The sequence below is a fragment of the Sebastes fasciatus genome, chromosome 2, assembly GCF_043250625.1.
Source record: "Sebastes fasciatus isolate fSebFas1 chromosome 2, fSebFas1.pri, whole genome shotgun sequence".
In the NCBI taxonomy this organism is placed as follows: Eukaryota; Metazoa; Chordata; class Actinopteri; order Perciformes; family Sebastidae; genus Sebastes; species Sebastes fasciatus.
The window spans coordinates 42,297,289-42,317,400 of NC_133796.1; the positions used below are offsets into that span (position 1 = coordinate 42,297,289).

The 20,112-nt window shown below is 43.1% G+C and overlaps 1 protein-coding gene across 1 annotated transcript in view; it reads left to right on the forward strand.

The window, feature by feature from the left end:
• The first annotated feature begins 3,497 nt into the window (after positions 1-3,497).
• LOC141761087 (uncharacterized) overlaps positions 3,498-20,112 on the forward strand; it is a 48,495-nt gene continuing 31,880 nt past the window's right edge. The window contains exon 1 of the mRNA XM_074624317.1: positions 3,498-3,733. Within this exon, the coding sequence (XP_074480418.1) occupies positions 3,675-3,733 (59 nt within the window). The 5' untranslated portion in view covers positions 3,498-3,674. The remainder of the gene's footprint in view (positions 3,734-20,112) is intronic.

Sequence of the window (20,112 nt, forward strand, 5' to 3'; positions counted from 1 at the left end):
TTTGCCACTGTTAGCTAGTTAACGTTCTCGGATGCAGTGAGACAAAATGGATCGGTTTTTAAAGCGAAAAAGTTATGTGGGAGACAACCCTGCGCCAGTAAAAGCTCTGAAGCGCGTGGTGGGGAAATATAACCCTGAATACATTAAATTTGGATTCGTAATGGCAGGCATTGATGCTGAGCCCAAGGCACAATGTGTTGAAATCTTGTCAAATGAGGCGCTAAAACCATCGAAGCTCCAGAGACACTTAAACACAAAGCACCCAGGATGCGTCGAGAAGCCAAAAGAATATTTCCTAAGGAAAAGAGACAGGCTCCAGGCACAACAGAAAGTCATCACAACATTAACAACTCAGTCAAAAGCCACTTTGAAAGCTAGCTATATGGTTGCTGCTCATGTAGCTCGTAGCAAGAAACCCTTTACGAATGCAGAGGAGCTTATTTTGCCAAGCACTGTGGATATGTGCCGAGAGTTACTGGGGGAAGCCGCTGCAACCAAAATTCAGTCAGTACCACTCTCCAATGACACCGTGAGCAGAAGAATTATTGACATGAGTGATGACATCGAATGCCAACTTCCCGAAGGAATAAAGGCAAGCCCAAGTGTCTCACTGAGGGTAAGCAGAATATGTATTTTGGTCATTACAGCTGACAGTGGCATAACACATATCTACAGCCCAGTTTATTATTTGTTTTATAAACATGTTAGGTTTTTTACTCATTTATTTGGGAAGGTGGTCCTCGGAAATGTTTTGACAATCACAAGTGGGCCTTCAGTTGCAAAAGGTTGAGAACCCCTGATCTACACTCTCTTTCATGTTTGTATTTTATGTTGTATTTAATTTCCGGTTCCATAACGATAGATAGAAAAAGTTGAACTTGTACTCAGCTTTTCCTGCACAATAATATACAATTCCTATAAAAAATTTTTACATCAGAAATTCCATTTAAATTCCTTAAAAAATGCATTTAGCATATTGTTTTATGCTAAATGCAGTACCTGTGAGGGTTTCTGGAAAATATCTGTCATTGTTTTGTGTTGTTCATTGATTAACAATAATAAATATATGCATATGTATGTATACATACATATGCATATATTTATTATTGTTAATCAATAGAGCAGCATATTTGGCCACTCTCATGTTGATAAGAGTGTTAAATACTTAACAAATCTCCCTTCAAGGTAACAGATAAAAAAGGTGTGCTTAATTTGCAATTAATCGCAATTAACTATGGACAATCATGCTATTACATATTTCAATCAACTGACAGCCCTAATTCCTATACATTCTTGCAATTTAAGTTCCTTTAAAATGAGTTTAGTTTATTACATTTATTTGTCAGGGATCTGACACAAGGAGAAGAGATGTGTTGCACCAGATGTAGCTAAGAACTAGTTTCCAAATCAACATTAATATACTTAAGTATATAAAAAAGTTGTTATTATAGTTGTCTTAATCCTAATTAAAAAAAAAAAAATTATTGGATTCTGCAGGGTTTTTTGTAACAAAGGTGCTTGGCCTGTGGCAAATTAGTGGTTGGCGGACCATTCTGCAGGATTTCTATAGGCATGTAAATGTTCTTTTTTCAGATTTTAATTTGCCAGAAGTGCGATTCAAAGTAAATAAACTGGAAAAACAAAGTTCGGAAACTTGTGTTTGGTGGATTATTTCTCTGTTGTTACAATCATTGTCAGGTCATTGTATTTAACATGGTTGTAAAGCCTGTTTATTTACCTTCACAATGATGTCCAACTTGTAATGATCATGCATTTGTGGGATGAGCAGCACAGCTGATTATGTGGGTAGCGCCCAAGAAAAATTTGCCAAAATGCTCCGTCAATGGTAAACAGTGTATTCTCCTGTTGGTATTGACTCTTGTTTTGAGTTGTTTGGTGGATTGGATGATTGAACTCTCTATCAGTAACAAGGAACAAACAAGACATATTGGCTATTTTACACTTTATTCATTTAATACACCGTCAGGAGCCTCAGTAGCGGTGGAAGATCCATACGCAGCCACAACAGCCTGGCACCTCCTCCTCATGCTGGTCACCAACCTGGTCACACGTTGCTGTAGGATGGCGTTCCATTCCTCAACCAGGATTCGTTGCAGGTCAGCAAGCGTGGTTGTGTTGGTCACTCTAACACGTACAACACGCCCAAGCTGATCCCACAAGTGCTGAATTGGGTTGAGGTCTGGACTCTTGGCAGGCCGTTCCATTCTCTCTACTCCCACATTGTGGAGGTAGTCTGTGATAACCCTGGCTCTGTGGGGGCGAGCGTTGTCATCTTGGAGGATGGAGTTAGGTCCCAGATTGTGGAGATATGGGATCGCCACTGGCTGCAGAATCTCATCCCGATATCTCACTGCATTGAGATGGCCTTCAATGATGACAAGCCTTGTTTTGCCAGTGAGGGAGATGCCGCCCCACACCATGACACTGCCCCCACCAAAAGCTGTTACTCCATCGGTGCAACAATCACCATAGCGTTCTCCACGTCGTCTCCATACTTTGACCCTGCCATCTGACTTTGGCAGACAGAACCTGGACTCATCACTGGTTCCATTGTCTGTGTTGCGACACCAGCGCAAACGGGCCTGACGGTGAAGGGCAGTCATTGCAGGCTTCCTGGTAGCCTTATGAGAATACACTGTTTACCATTGGCAGAGTATTTTGGCAAATTTTTCTTGGGCGCTACCCACATAATCAGCTGTGCTGCTCATCCCGCAAATGCATGATCATCACAAGTTGGACATCATTGCGAAGGTAAATAAACAGGCTTTCCAACGATGTAAAATACAATGCCAATTAGCATTGTAACAACAGAGAAATAATCCACCAAACACAAGTTTCCGTACTTTGTTTTTCCAGTATATAAGAACACCACAGAATGTATACTATCACCAGAAACATTTATGTAAAGTAGAAGAGAAAAACACATAAATGTGCACATTCATGCTAACCGGTGATCTTAAGTTGTTTTTAAAACATTATTTCCACAGTCATTTATCATCTTTACTGATTGATTTAGACACTTCCAGTTTTTTTTCTCTGCTTCTTGGATCTCAACAGAAAACAAAAAACTAATTAATTACCAAACGTCAAACTTTAACTTCGTGAGACACCTAGCAGCTCCTATTAGGCTGTAAATCACTCAACAGTCAGGACTCTGTTCAGAAAACAACAACAATGGAGGATGAAGCTGCATCTCACAGCTATTGTGTCATTTTTTAATTATTTCTCTTATAACAAGCTGGAGTCTCTAAATGTGTTCAGAAAATGAGTGTACAACACACTCACTGTGTCGCTCTGCTCACAATATGAATATGTACAATACACATGCATATAATATTGTCACTGATCCACTGTTATGATATCATCTTACTTTCCCCCTTGGGTGAGTCACATGACCCCTGTTAGGGTGAGAGGCTTCAATGAAAACCACATGGAGGGAGGATAGAGCTGCGAGCAAACAGAGAGAGAGAGAGAGAGAGAGAGAGAGAGAGAGGCCAACGTGAGCCACAGAGACACACTTAGAAGAACAAGAGAGCAGCTGTAGGGAACATCTAAGCCTCCAGGACCAGAACCAAGGTCAGATCCAGGACCAGAGGCTGCACGACGACCGGCACCAGAATCAGGACCACCGATCAGGAGCAGCCCAATCCACCATGTCAGAGTCCATCAGAAGAAAAAGCTCCAGCAGACAGCTCCTGCAGAACCTCATCAGGTGAGAGGACACTACCTTTAACACATGACGTTCACAGGTTGGTGATGTTTTTACCTGCACCAGCAGGATAAAATGAGTTCATTCAGTGTGGATAAATTGTCGTCACAATTCTAAGGTATTTGTATTTTACTTCAGGGTTCGGGTATTATTTCACTTTTACTTTTAACTTCACTACATTTACTTGACAGTTACTACTCTCGACCAGATTGATATTGAAATGTGTTTAATATGTAGATGCACTAAAATAATCATTTATAATGATGTTACACTGACAGGAGCCATTCTGCCTGCATGTGAGTACTTTTACTTTTGATTAGGGCTTTCAGTCAATTAGAATATTTAATTGTGATTAATTGCAAATTAATTGCACATTTTTTTATCTGTTCAAAATGTACCTTAAAGGGAGATTTGTCAAGTGCTCTTATCAACATGGGAGTGGACAAATACACGTGCTTTATGCAAATGTATGTATATATTTATTATTGTAAATCAATTAACAACACAAAACAATGACAGATATTGTCCAGAAACCCTCACAGGTACTGCATTTAGCATAAAACAATATGCTCAAATCATAACATGGCAAACTGCAGCCCAACAGGCAACAACAGCTGTCAGTGTGTCAGACTTGACTATGACTTGCCCCAAACTGCATGTGATTATCATAAAGTGGGCATGTCTGTAAAGGGGAGACTCGTGGGTACCCATAGAACCCATTTACATTCACATATCTGGAGGTCAGAGGTCAAGGGACCCCTTTGAACATGGACATGACAGTTTTTCCTCGCCAAAATTTAGTTTGCTTGTATCTGTTAGTGACAAAATGACATCAAACTTAATCATCAGTGGTTAAAACAAGATCACCATCATCACCCACCAATATTATATGGTAGTCTGATCATCAGATGACTCATCCTGAGCATGGAACAGTGTAATGACATGAGAGACTTGATATATAAAGTATACATGATGTACATATTTATGTAGAGGGAGAACAGACTGCAGAAAACATGACAGGGGTGTCTGTGCTGTCAACCATATTTACCGCTCTTGCTATCTTTGTTATCAGAAGCCCTGAGAGGCAAAAAAGAACAAAGAAATTCTGGTGATCAATTTTTTTAAAGGAACTGTTTGTAAGAATCAGAAATGTCTTGTTAACAGCGACACCTGTGGCCGTTAAGTCAACGAAAGTCAGCGTCCTGTTGCTCGCGCTTGTGCTCGCTCTACATAGACATGAACGAGCATCGCTCAACACAGTGAGGCGACACACGTCAGCTAAAAGCACAATATCACTCTATATTTCAGCTGCTTGGCAGTAATGTTAGCTGACCAGACCAAGGTCTCTCCATGAATCAATGCTGATCCTAGTGTTGGCTTTTTCCTGCCTCAGCCTCCCGACCGCGGTCGGAGGGAACAGGGGAGACACCGGAGTTTTGGTCGGAGACGATAACGTTTCTCTCTGCAGAGCCCCGTCACTTCACAAGACACGGGAAACCTCTGTTGGTCTGGAGGAGCTGCAGCAGTTATTTCTGCACAAACGTCCACTGTACATTCACTAGATATTCTCAGAGCTAAACTAACTCTTCTGCAGTGTGGAGTGTGCGCGCATGCACGTGAGAGGTGGAGCGAAAGAGCGAGAACGAGCGCGGTGTGTGAGTGAAGGCAGGCAGAGGAGCAGAGGAGCAGAGTACAGCAGAGACTCCGGTCCTGGAGACCAAAGCTACGGTCTCCCCCGCGTCCTCCGACCGCAGACGGGCTTCACTAGATACAACCAAGAGGTTTTGGTGCTTCACTGTAGTTTGTGTTGGAGTCTGAGTCTGAACAGCGTAGACACACGCGAGCGCGCATGGAACACCGACACGGATTGATTTATACGTGTAAGAAATTGTAAACAGTCCCTTTAAGTCTGATCTAAGTTGTTTTCTCTCTTGTGTTTATGACTTAAGAACGGGTGGAAAAAAGATTTTGCCAGAACAATTTTTCTAAGTTACTTTTTTTTCATCTGTGAAACAGGTGGAATAAAAATTTTGGCAGGTGTGTGTTTGTTGTTGTAATACTCACCTGGACGAAAACATGAATCCTTATATTTGGTGTGGTGGCGCACTTCAGCCTCTTATGGCCGAAATTAGTATTATAACTACAAACACGGACGGAAGAATTGAGAATTGAATATTCGGACGAGGGCTGTGATTAATAATAAAAATAATTTAATTAGTAATAATAATGGTCCAAAATGATCCTAGTATATCTCCTAGTATCTTTTATTCACTATAGATATTCAGAATGTGTCTCTTTATCCTGCTGTATAATATGTTGACTGGGACACTGCTCCTAACACCTGAATGATACCCGACTATAAGCCTATAGTCAGATAACACAGGAAAGCACTTTAACTATTAACACTAAACACACCACTTTAACCCTATAATGTTCCAGTTGGAATATTATTGGAGTATTATAAGCCAACTCTAGAAGATGCATAGCCCAAGTATAATAATAGCAATAAAACCACAGCTTATTATGACTGACACAGTTTAACATGCTTAAAGAAATAATGAATAAATAGGAATAAGAGATTGCGGCTGATACACACGCCAAACAAGTGAAAAGAGAGTACCGACACTTATTTTTTTCCACTTCAAGCACTGCCCGTTCTTAAGTCATAAACACAGGATAGAAAGCAATTTAGAACAGACTTAGAAAATAATGGATCACCACAATTAATTTTTTTTGACTTGCCTCTCAGGGCTTCTGTCGTAAATCACTGAAACGAGAGAAGAATGGATGGTTGTTCCCATTCATTTGAATACAGTCAGAGATTGGTTTAACTTAAAGTATTTCTGCATACTTTAAGTATGGTTGCCAATTAAGAAGGGTATACTGTGTTCTCAAAAAGAGAACGATAAGGGACCTAGAATCAAACCATACCAGACACCAGACACCAGACGAGCAGGGAACAGAAGACCACAATGTGGTCTATGATCCGGTTGAGTCCATTTCAAAGCCACATGTTGTCAGAGGTGATTATAGTGAATACAGCGCCGAGTTTAAGAACTGCTCATCATCAACAGTTTATTGAGTTATTATTGACGGATGGTATGACTAATGTATACCTGCAAAGTACACTGATATTGTTTTCATAAAATTAGTTTGTTTTTTCCAAGTCGTTTGGTTTCCAGAGCTTCACACCCACCTGTAATTAATCAAGTTGCGTTACTCATGAACCACTAATGTGATTTACTGGTAGCATTTCCCTTCATATACCACACCTTATCCAAAGGCATTATCTAGTATAAAAACCTGATTCCGAAAAACACTGATATCAATAGCTTTTCCAATTGTGACACAAGCGCTACAGGCAGAAATATTAGCTTCATAATTAAATCACACTAAATAACGTCTCAAACTGCAAAAGCCTCGCTAAGACACTTTTAGAATCCTACAGTTACACCCAGCAGTATATCAAATATTTAACCTTTTCCACTCCATCTCTCTTTTTCATTGACCCATTTCTGTCTTCTTTAGGGGGGTCCAGGGGGTCTTTAGGGGGAGATAGCAGGTCAGCAGTAGATGTCACAGAGAAGTGGTGTACATCACCTGAAAGCTGAGAACCTGAAGATTAATTTGAGATGCAGCTCAGCACTGAGTGTCAAGTTGTTATAAGTCAGAAATAAACAATATGAATTACCTAATTGATAAAAATACATTTTGAAAGTATATAAGGTCTTAGAACATTATGATAGAAGTATATGATGGCCATTCCCATGCTCACTTATGTCTAAGCACTTCTGCTTGGAAAAATCATCACACATGAACACAATTGGGCTCATTTGATCTACAAGAGTCTCAGCTTTTCCCAATTTATGCAATTCCAAGACTGCCCAGTAGGCAGAAATATTCAAATACACCATTTTAGAATAGATGACATATTTATACTGCATGAAAAAGAGTGCATTACATGGGATTAGCATAACGTGGGCATGTCTGTAAAGGGGAGACTCGTGGGTACCCATAGAACCCATTTTCATTCACATATCTGGAGGTCAGAGGTCAAGGGACCCCTTTGAAGTTGGCCATGCCAGTTTTTCTTCACCAAAATGTAGCCTAAATTTGGAGCATTATTTAGCCTCCTTCCCAACATGTTAGCTAACTGCAAAATGAACCCCAAAACAAGACAATTTGAGTTTTCCGTAATACTTCCTTTTTAGAAGGATGCTGGAGGCTCAATAATCTCTATCATCACAATCACTTTCAATTCAATCGCCTTTTATCGTATCCTTTTGTTCTTTTTTGTACCCTGTTGCTAATTTAGTTCCCTGTTGGCCTGTTGGCCACTTAACACAGCCTTCTCTGATTTATCTCCTCTAACAGGCACCGGGAGCCTGATCTCTTGTGCTGTTTTCCATATTTGCAGCCCTCTCCTAACTACTGTTCCTCAGCGTCAGTGAGGTTCTTGTTTCCTTAGTGATCGGTGGAACATTGCTGTGTGACTTCACTGAAAATGACACTGAGCTATGAGTTCAATGGCTTCTTTTATAGCTGCAACTTCCTTAATGGCCATGACATCATCTGGCTGAGTCCTGAACGCTCCCCCCCCCCCCCCCCCCCGCTCAACTGCTCGCACACACACAAAGAAAATGCAGTTCCCCAGGCCTCCATTGCCTCATTGTGTAAATGGTGGAAAAAGTGATGCGTATCAGACAGATTTCCCCCCACGATTTGCTCATTTCACATTTATGCTTCACAGCATCAAGTTAAATGTCCCAGCAGACTCTGAAGGTACCTGGTAGTACAGACTGTCCTGCAGAGACAATAGCCTGTAACAGCAGTTATTCACTGTGTGAACAAAGCACAGCAGACATGCCTTATCTATAACTATATGACTTGTTGCCCTCAGTTGTGATCTCGACATGTTATCTGTCATCACTGTACAGTAGATGGTTTTCCACTTTGTGTTCAGAGATATTTTTGAAGCCCCCAATGTCCCAAAAGATATTTTTTTTTATCTTGTGTGCACAAGCAACCTGTCTCCAAGAAAGTCTGTCTATATGGCACTAAATTGTTTTGCCAATTACTCTGTGGTGTCAAACATAATGGCTTCCTGGATTATGTCGAGAGGCTACGTGTTTGTTTAGTGAATGAAAAGCTACATTTATCTACCGCACTTGAGTCACATAGAGGTGGTCAGCGTGGAAGGAGGGCGTACAAAGCTCAGGATTTTAACACCAAAGTGCATCGAGAATCCTGTCTGTAGTTAGGTTTGGCAACAAAAGCACTTTGGTTAAGGTTGGGGGAAGATCGTGGTTTAGATAAAACGTTAATAAATATGTTCTCTCTGAAGTCACTGCTGACTATTTCCGTATTAAACCAGACTATGATCTTTCCCTAACTGTAACTAAGTACTGTAAGTGACTAAACATCCCCATAAAAGCTTAATAATAGTCAATATGGGCAGTAATTGCATTGCAAGATCGGATATTTTGGAAGAAAATAATCAAATATGTTGTGATGGTGATTAAAAACATTTCCTCATTATGTTAATAGAAAACGTAAAGAGTTTTCTAAAGGTATTTGCTGTTGCAGATTAGTTGTATATAAACAGAGACATAAGATATTAAGTTATTATCTGCCCAAGCTATTATCTTATTCGCACAAAATTATCATGATGTCGATGTGGAAGTTCTTCAGTGTGAGTGATGGAGACATGAAGCTCTCAATTTGTCACAACTGCAAAAACAGCTGTGAGGAACAACCTTAACAACACTTGGAACAAGTCACTTTATCAGACTCTTATTATATTGTTATTCATTCCCATGATGCTGCTCAGAGTGATCACAGTGACCGGCTCGTCTGCTGACGGCACGAAGCTACACAGCTCCGTTAACGGCAGTTCCATTATTACATTATGCAAGCTCTACTAAGTAAAAATGAGAATTCGGCGAAGGTAAATTATAACACTATAATGATGTGTTCAAATATAATCTGGTAAAATTTAGTTTTCAGGGAGAAACTTGAATAAATCCAGTTGTTTGAAGGAGATGTTTTCACAGCAATATAAAATAGATATTAGAGAGGGAATTGTCACCTGCTTAACTTCCCAACACTAGCTCTAAGCAACTACATAATTTAAAATACTAATGCCAATAATAAAATAAAAATACAATAATTTATTTCCTAATCATTTGAGTTGTGTGTTTCTATGCAAATAACCATGATAGATGGCAATAACAAAGTAAAAGGATAACATTTAGAATTGTTGACAGTTGAAATTATTTAATGGGACGTTTCTGGGATGGTGGTAAAAAAAAGTTAGTAATTATAGTTCTTAGAAAGAAAGTCGGAATCGGCAGGTCAGACTCAAATATCGGAATCGGCCAATAAAATTGCAGTCGGTGCATCTCTACACAAAATTCCCATCTTGATAATAAGATAATGACTTTAACAAGATCCATCTCGTGCACACATGATAATATGTTGCTCACACTGAAACACAGTAGTTTCAGATGATTCTTTTAAGTTAGGAGTAAATGATTTTTAGCTATCGGCTTAAACTTTTAAACATGCAACACCACTGATAAGGTCATTTGAGGATTTCATACTCCTTCCCCTTGTTGTATTTCAGGCAGCGATGATGAGGTCCAGAAAATCAAACCTCGTCCCCAGTTGATCCAGTTCCCCCCCCAAAAAAAGCCTGAGTGAGAAGCCAAAACATCCCTATCACACATCAAATTGATTTACAGAAACTAAAGACTGACTCTTGCCAATATGGCTCCCTCTACATCTCTAGTGAGTTTGATCTTATGTAGGTCACTTTCCCACATAATAATGACCACAGCATGTTTGACTCACAGCCGTCCATGACCCATGTCCTCACCAACAACCACAACCAATGACATTAGCATCAGCCTTTTATATTTGGATTTGTTTTTTACACTTTAAGGATATTTCATCGTGATGATTTCATTCAGCCAAATGTTTGATGAGCTGACGGAGTGACATGTTCAGAGAATCAATCATATTTTTGGGTCAAGGCCTTTGTGTTACAAAAGCAAGTGGTCTGTTTTTTTATGTCTTTTTTTAATGAGAACCAACAAGCTCGAGGCTTTGGCCTGTTTTTCAGCGTTGCAGTGTTTAGGACTTAATTCACAATTTGCTTTTACCAACAGATTTTACCAGTCCTCCTCGTTCTGTGCAAAGATGCAAAGTTTATCTGAAGCTAATATGAGGCTTCAGCAGTCAGAGTTAACAAAATGAAGTGAGTATCTCCCAAAGTTCAAGCCATTTTGGTACACAATTCCCTCTTTGTGTTACTGACCCTCCATTGCAGCTCAACAAGAAAACAGAGGGAGTTTTGAAATTAAAAAGATTTTAATTTTGGAAGATATCCACTTGATTGTCTAACTTGTCTAACTCATCTGAGCTATAATATGAGGCGTCAGTCATCTGACTGACGCCTCATATTAAAGCCACAGTATGCAGTATATTTTTGGCATCATTGGGCAAAATTACATAATAACCTTTCAGCATTTTGTAATTTAAGTGTTCTGAGAGAAAACTAGACTTCTGCTCCTCCTCATGGCTCTGTTTTCAGGCTTTAGAACATCTAGCCCGTGACGGGAGACTTTGACCAATCACAGGTCATTTCAGAGAGAGAGAGCGTTCCTGTTGGCTGTGCTCCGGTCATGTGACCAGAACTTGGCTTTCCTTCACTAGATTTCACAATGGCGGCGGCGTCACAAACTTTCTCATTTTACAGCTAAACCGTGCACTACAAGATGATTCTGAGAACATCTGAGGAGAGAAATAGACATTAACGTAACAGAATATTGATTCATATTTGATCAACGCTGCCTAGTTTGACCGTTTGGTCGGAGTTCGCGAGTGATTGACAGCCGTCTCTCGTAGACGGCAGATGGACAGCAGACCTCAGACCTCAGATCAGCTCTGACTGCTTGTTTTCCTCCGGTCTGTGAAATCTTGCAGATGTCGTTATGAGCACCGGAAGACAGCGGAGGACACAGAGGGACATGATTTTTTTCAGGTTACCTGTTTCATGAACTACTGTCAGGATATAGTGACCGTTTTATAAAAATATATTTTTTTAATCATATTTGCTCCAATCTCGCCTATTAAAGGAACAGAGTGTAACATTTCAGGGGATCTATTAGCAGAAATGGAATATAATATTCATAACTATGTTTTCATTAGTGTATAATCACCTGAAACTAAGAATCATTGTGTTTCTGTTAGCTTAGAATGAGTCCTTCATATCTACATAAGGAGCAGGTCCTCTTCACAGAGTCCTCCATGTTGCTCCTCCATGTTTCTACAGTAGCCCAGAACGGACAAACCAAACTCTGGCTCTAGAGAAAGCCTTTCACGTTTTTATGTTACCTGAAGGCCACCGTAGTTCTCCGACACGCTTGTGAAACTGCGGTAACGTGAGCCGCAGAGTGTAAAACCGTAGTACCGCCAGCCGCAGTCGGATTTCTGTTGCTCCTAAAGTAGTGTTATTATGGTATGGATGGCCTCTGAGCAAGGAGAACGGCGTTAGCACAGTTTGGCACTTAGCGACTCACATTACGTCAGTCTTGGAAAAGGAGGAGTGAGCGGAGGGGTACTCAGTGGGTTGCAATCTGCAACCACACCACCAAATCCTCCACACTCTACATTTTAAAGAAGATAAGATAAGCTAGAACTGTATTGATCCCAAGGGAAAATGTTGTGCAGCAATTGCAGTACAAAGTAGGAAAGAGTGGAAATATATAGAATGCAAATAATAATATAAAATACAAATAAAGTGCAAGTTCAAGTGTACACAATGCCAAATATATAAACAGGTCAACGGTAAGGATCATATGAGAAGTGGCATATAGCTATGTATGTTCAAATCCGATGGATAACTCGATCATTCATCATCCATGACAGTTTAGCCAGATTATTTTAACCACTTCATTTGGAGGTAAAACTAAAAGTGAACGTGTCTGAAATGATGATGATAATCCCTCATTGTGCAGGAAAAGTGTGTTTGTAAACAACTACAGTACAACTAACAGTGTAGTAGGTCAAAGTTGAACCACGAAGTCCGTCTGTGAATTAACATGGATGTTTACAACAGACAGTAGTTTGGCTAACCCCAAGTGCTGGATTAAAACATGTACTGTGTGACTGTCATGTTTCTTGCCCAGTCAGACATTTGAGCTCACAGAGATTACTCTGGTGAGCACAATGTTGTCAGGGCCAAATCTACAAAAATACGATCCAAGTTGTAAACCATAATCATCCTTTAAAAACAATGACACACTCTGGAAAACTTGTTTGTACCCAACCTACAGGTGCTCTCCAGAGATTTTAAGGTGACTGAATATTTCCAAAGTTTTTGTTATTCCAAATTTTTTGTCAAGATTCCCTCCAGACCTCCATAAGTATGACGAGATGGAGTTCTGACTACTCAGGATTACAGCCTCTCTCCATCCTCCGTCCTGCTCTTCCTCCATCTCCTCCTCCCTCTCTCTCTCTTTGTTTCTCTCCAGAGATTGAAATGAAGTGAAACAGCACAGCAGCTGGCTCCAGCTCCACCAGATGTGCTTGGACAATAAAGAGAGTTATTGTTATAAAGTCGCTCCGTCTGGAAAGAGAAGAACTCAATGAGCTTTCTATGAAAGAAAAGAACAACTATTTTTCCCCTATGATTTTCAAAATCCACTTACCTGAGAAAATCCTCAAATATAAACTATTCTATAGATAACTTTCGCTTTTATACCAGACAAATAACAAACAGGAAATGTGAATAATGTGTAGCTGGGTGCCAGAGTGGTTTATGGGCTTACAGTATATAGTATCTCTCTTCACTATATCAACCTGTGCTTTATACCCCTCTGTCCACAAACATTTGTGCACTTTCAGTCTGGGGACATTTTTGGTGGTTTGGGCCTCTGAGCTCCAATTAAAAGAAATCTTACAGCATACAAAGATATTTTAGATAACGGTGTGTATCCAACTTAATGGCAACAGTTTTGGGAAAATCCTCTCCTGTTTCAACATGACAAGGTCGGTTGGATAAAGAAATGCTTTTCCCAGTTTGGTGTAGAAGAACTTGACTAATCTGCACAGAACCCCGACCTCAACCCCATCCCACACCTCTGGGATGAACTTGAATGAACCGGACCTTATCACCCAACATCAGTGTTGTACCCCTCTTGCGTTACTTTTGGACTGACCAGGGCTGGTGCGTCAATATATGCTTGTTACATGCATAGTGTCACACACACATCACCTCATTTCTCCGCCCCCTTCCTGATTCACTCCGAAGTTAAAACACATTTTTTTTTGCGACATATACCTCTCCCCTAAACTGTCTGTCAGTAGTGCGACCAAGGGTGCACACTTGATTGTTCTGCTGTTTCCTATACGCATATATTCACACAAACATTATTCTCACTCACCAGTTGATGAAACGCTGCCTGTCCATCCTGTCATGTCCCATTCATGGGTTTGACGAGTGAAACAGGGCCGTAACAAGTCCCCCCGTTAAAAAGGGCGCTCTCGCAGGGTTTTGATGTCATGTGATCGGCATAAATATGTTTATTATTTTTAACTGTGATTTTGTTGCAAATTGACTTGTTTTGGTTGGGGGGGAATGATTAGACAGAGGTATAGAATTTATATGTAAAATATGCCTAGGTTAAAGGGGCTACAAATATCTTCTCTGCTGCAGAATGTTGTTAATTGTTATTTTTCTATGTAAGTAATACACCCAGGGGAGGGGCTATTAGTTTAAAAGGGGGTCATCTTGGCCTGGTGAAGTCAGTCTTATCTTGAAGTGGTTACAGAGAAGGTAACACTCAGTGAATTTACAGATTGCATTTTGGATTTTTTTTTTTTTGCCTGTTTCTGACAGAAAAGTATGGAGTTATTGAAGAAATCAATTTTCAGTGCTATTTGATGTTTTTGTACATAGCTTAATTTCTATTGTTTCACCTTTTGTAAATGTTAAGCACTGATTGCACTTTGGGAGGCCAGCATAATAAAAGGGACTAATTCAACGTTTTTCGACTACGCCAGTGTTTTCATGTTGTACGGAGTTTTAAAGTAGAACCCCGCGACATATGGTGTCAGAAGTGGAATGGCTAGTCGGAAGGACATAACCACACAGGAGCGCACAGGACTGTGTTCCCAACGGCAAGGGCAGTCAGAGGAGGGCGCGGCAGCTAGCATGGACCCGGCTGGGGAGACAGATCATACTATGACGTCCTCAGAGGAGGATGAGGAGGGGGTCAGGTACAGAGCAGATATCATAGCACCTGCAGCTCCATCATCAACTGGGGGGCCAGAAGAAGAACTACTGACAATGATGAGAGACTTTCTGGCAGCACAAAATAGGAGGTAGGAGGGCCTGTTGGCAGAGATCTGAGGCCTGAGATACGCCGCTCCTACTCCAAGCACGGTGACAGCAAGCAGTCCGAGAATTGATCTGCCGACGCCAGCAGCCCGGCATGGGCAACGGCATGCACCACCAGAGGCGTTCTCCTCCGATGCAAGACTATAGCAGCAGCCCTGAGCATCCAAGGCCAGAGTGGAGACATTACACCGAGCCCAAATTATCCCAGTTTCAGATGGGGGAAGGACATTGAGAACTATTTGTTACGGTTTGAGCGCATTTCCAAAACATGGAGATGGCCAGGGAGTGAGTGAGCATGCAGACTCGTTCCAGTGCTGTCTGGGAATGCATTGGAGGCCTACACCATGATGGATGAGGAGAAGGCCCACTGCTACAACGACCTGAAAGGAGCACTGTTGACCAAGTTTGACATCTCCCCAGAGACGTACCGGCAGCGGTTCCGATCCACAGCGCTACGACCTGGTGAAACCCCCACAGAGACCTACCATCGCCTTAAGGGTCTCTATCGACGCTGGATTCGGCCAGAGCAGCACACCAAGGAGGAGGTCGGTGAGGCCATCATCCTGGAGCAGCTACCCTGGATACTCCCCCCTGAAGTGAGGACCTGGGTGAAGGAGCATGAACCAGAGGGGGTACTCTCCGCTACCAAGCTGGCGCTACAGTACCTCAACGCTCGGAGAGGAGGACCAGCTGCACATTCCTACAGTGCAGTTCACAGACCTACACTTCAGCTACCCCAGCCCCGGCCTCTGAGGAGAGAGTCTAGCCAGGAGCCACCAGGTAACCTCAGCTCTGCCCTAAACCAACGAGGACCCGGTAAGGACTTTGTTTGTTTTTATTGTTAACAGCCAGGGCACAAAGTTTCTGTGTGTCCCATACGCAAAGCTAAACTCACCTGCGCTTGCTATGCTCCCCGGCCTGAGGTGGAGGATAGTGAAGTGAGGTTACAACGCTACAAAACTGTGACTGTTAATGGCCAGCAGGTTACTGCTCTTTTGGACAGTGGTAGCTTCATGTCGCTGGTGCAGCAGGATCTGGTGCCAGTAAACAGTGTGGATTACAGCAGACAAGAGGACATTCTGTGTGTTCATGGGGATAAGCATCCTTATCCCACATCTGACTTAACTGTTACCATTGATGAACAGCCTTACTTGTTGGGGTGGTTGCAAAGTTACCTGTTGCTGCACTCTTGGGCTGGGACTTAACTGTACTTCTGAACTTGCTGCAGGAAAACAGGCCAGTGGAAACCGACTCTGGGAAGAGAGGGGAAGTCAAAGTCACTGTTTCTTGTCCTGTGATCACTTCATGCCCATGCGAAAGCTGGGGTCCAACCGCTCCCAGACCTTCACCGTGGTCTGTGTGAGGGTGGCACTCAGGGTCTAAGAAAAGAGGATCCTTGTGCTCAACCTCTCCCAGACTTTGACAGTAGTCTGTTCGATGGTGGCACCAAGGGCCCAAGAAAGTCCCGTCGCCAACGCCGCTTTGAGTAGCAGCTGAAGTCAGCAGAGCCCAAAACAAAGAGTCCTTTGTCAAATGAAATATGGGCAGTACCTGGAAATATTTCTGTGCTATACAACTTTGAAACATTTGATTGCTTAGGTGGGGGAGGCAGCAGAGGGAGATTGTGTGGGAAGGGAAAGGTTTATTGTGGAAAATTATGTGTTGTACACCGTTGATAATGACCACAAACGCCTAGTAGTTCCTGCTAACTGTAGGTCACTTGTCATGCACCTAGCACAGACACTCACATGGTCTGGACACCTTGGCCGCCACAAAACATATCTGTGTATCAGTTCACGCTTTTATTGGCCCTCCATGTACACAGACATTCAGAAATATTGTGCCACATGCCCAACATGTCAAAAAACATGCATTGCCCTCAAGTCTGACCGAGCTTTTCTGCAGCCAATTCCTGTTATCTCCACTCCATTCCGCAGGAATTCCATGGATATTGTGGGCCCGTTGGTGAGAAGCAGTGGTGGACATCAGTACATATTGGTGGTGTGTGACTATGCTACTCGTTTCCCAGAGGCTTTTCCCCTGCGCACGATCACCGCTCCTGCTGTGCTGCGTGCGTTGGTGCAACTTTTCTCCAGAGTGGGAATACCTGATGAGATCCTGACGGATCAGGGAACGAACTTCACCTCCAGGTTGATGCAGCTCTTCCACAAGCAGCTGGGCATCTCAGCAATCAAGACTACGCCATACCATCCACATACTGATGGTCTTGCTGAAAGGTTCAATCAGACATTGAAGAATATTCTGCGGAAGTTCGTGGATGATACTGGCAAGGACTAGGACCATTGGCTGCCATTCCTGCTCTTCGCCTATTGTGAAGTTCCCCAGGCATCAACTAGTTTCTCCCCATTCGAGCTGCTTTATGGCTGGGAGGTACAGGGACCCTTGGATCTGCTCCAGAAAGGCTGGGAGACACCTTCCACCTCGCAAGACGACAGAGGGGTGGTGCAGTTTGTGCTGGAGATGAGGGATCGGCTGGCAAGGTACCAGGAGGAGGCAGAGGTTAACCTGCGGGAGGCCCAGAAAAGCCAAAAGACCTGGTATGACCAACAGGCCCGGCGCCGTGAGTTCCAGCCTGGCCAAAAAGTCTTGCTGCTTCTCCCTTCATCCAACAGCAAGCTCCTAGCAAAATGCTAAGGGCCGTACCTCATCACCCGAAAAATGGGTCCGGTCACTTCTATCACCCAGAGAAGAAGAAACCCAAGCAGACCTACCATGTGAACCTCTTGAAAGAGTGGAAGGACCGGTTGATCCAGGCTCCAGGGGAGGTTCTGCTGGCAAGGAAGGTCGACAGTGAAAAAGAGGTGGAGATGGGACTGGAGACCCTTACAACACCAGCTGCTCCTGTGTTGGCAAATCTTGAACCAGGACAAGCTGCACAGCTCCTCCAGGTCTTCAAGACGACTCCGTCCTTATTTGCTGCCAGCCCAGGGAAGACAACGCTAGTGGAGCATGTCATTCGCCTCAAAGATGGACGACTAATTCGTCAACGTCCCTACCGTATTCCGCAGCAGCTGGTGGGAAAACTGCAGCAGGAGGTGGAGGAGATGTTGAAACTTGGAGTGATTGAACCATCCAGCTCAGAGTGGTGTAGTCAAGTGGTCATCGTCTTCAAGAAGGATGGCTCCCTCCAAATATGCATTGATTTCAGGAAAATCAATGCCATCCCAGAGTTTGACGCCTATCCCATGCCAAGAATCGAGGACTTGCTGGAGAAGATTGGAGCTGCCAAGTACATCACCACCCGCAAGGGATATTGGCAGGTGCTGCTGGAGGAGTCAAGCAGACCCTACATGGCGTTCCGAACCCCAGCTGGACTCTTCTAGTTCACAGTGATGCCATTTGGACTACATGGAGCACCAGCCACCTTCCAGAGACTGATGAGCAGAGTACTCCAGGGTTGTGACAACTGCAGCGTTGCATACCTGGATGATGTGGTGATCTTCAGCAACACCTGGGTAGAGCATGTCCAACATCTATCTCTTGTCCTGGGAAAGATCCAGAAGGCTGGGCTGACACTCAACCTTTCCAAGTGTGAGTGGGCACGACAAGAGACACGGTACCTTGGTTACCATTTGGGACGAGGGGAGGTACGGCCGCAAGTGGATAAGGTGGAAGCTATCCAGAACTGCCCTCGACCACGGACCAAGAAGGAGGTACGATCGATCCTGGGATTGATTGGGTGTTACAGGCGATTCGTGCCCCAGTTCGCGACCACAGGAACCCAGTAACCCGGTCAGATGACTGTGAAACAGCCATCTGACCAGGTTACTGGGTTCCTGTGTTCTTCTCCCGTCCTCAAGAGTCCAGACTTCAACAAAAGATTTCTGGTACAGGTGGACACATCGGCAGTCGGCCTTGGAGCAATCCTGGCCCAAGGGGACCCTGGGGATGAACACACGATTTTGTACCTCAGCCTCAAGCTGCAGCCACGTGAGACCAGGTATTCCACTGTGGAAAAAGAGGGCCTGGCCATTAAGTGGGCACTGGAGAGCCTGCATTACTACTTGCTTGGACGAGAGTTTGACCTGGAAACTGACCATCGGACTCTCACCTGGATAAACAGCATGAAGGATCACAACAGCTGCCTGACTCGATGGTACCTCTCACTGCAGCCCTTCAAGTTCACCATCCGACATAGATCCGGCAAGGCCAATGTGGTGGCAGATTACCTTTCCAGGTTGCCGCACATCACCAACCTCCGGGAGGAGGGGGATGATGTGACGGAGTAGCCGTCACTGACTGTGAGCAGCGCACACACATCACCTCAGGCCACACACATCAACATTTCTCCGCTGCGCCGCTGGCCCGCTGGCTGCAGTCAGCACACACACACACATACGCCAAACATTTCTCCGCTCCCTTCCTGATTCATTCCGAAGTTAAAACACATCGCGACATATCCCTCTCCCCTAAACTGTTTGTCAGTAGTGCGACCAAGGGTGCACACTTGATTGTTCTGCTGTTTCCTATACGCATATATTCACACAAACATTATTCTCACTCACCAGTTGATGAAACGCTGCCTGTCCATCCTGTAATCATGTCCATCCTGTCATGTCCCATTCATGGGTTTGACGAGCGAAACAGGGCCGTAACAAGTCCCCCCGTTAAAAAGGGCGCTCTCGCGCGTTTTTTATGTCATGTGATCAGCATAAATATGTTTATTATTTTTAATTGGGATTTTGTTATAAATTAACTTGTTTTGGTTGGGGGGGAATGATTAGACAGAGGTATAGAATTTATATGTAAAATATGCCTAGGTTAAAGGGGCTATAAATATCTCTTCTGCTGAAGAATGTTGTTAATTGGTATTTTTCTATGTAAGTAATACGCCCAGGGGAGGGGCTATTAGTTTAAAAGGGGGTCATCTTGGCCTAGTGAAGTCAGTCTTATCTTGAAGTGGTTACAGAGAAGGTAACACAGAATTTACAGATTGCATTTTGGATTGTTTTTCTTT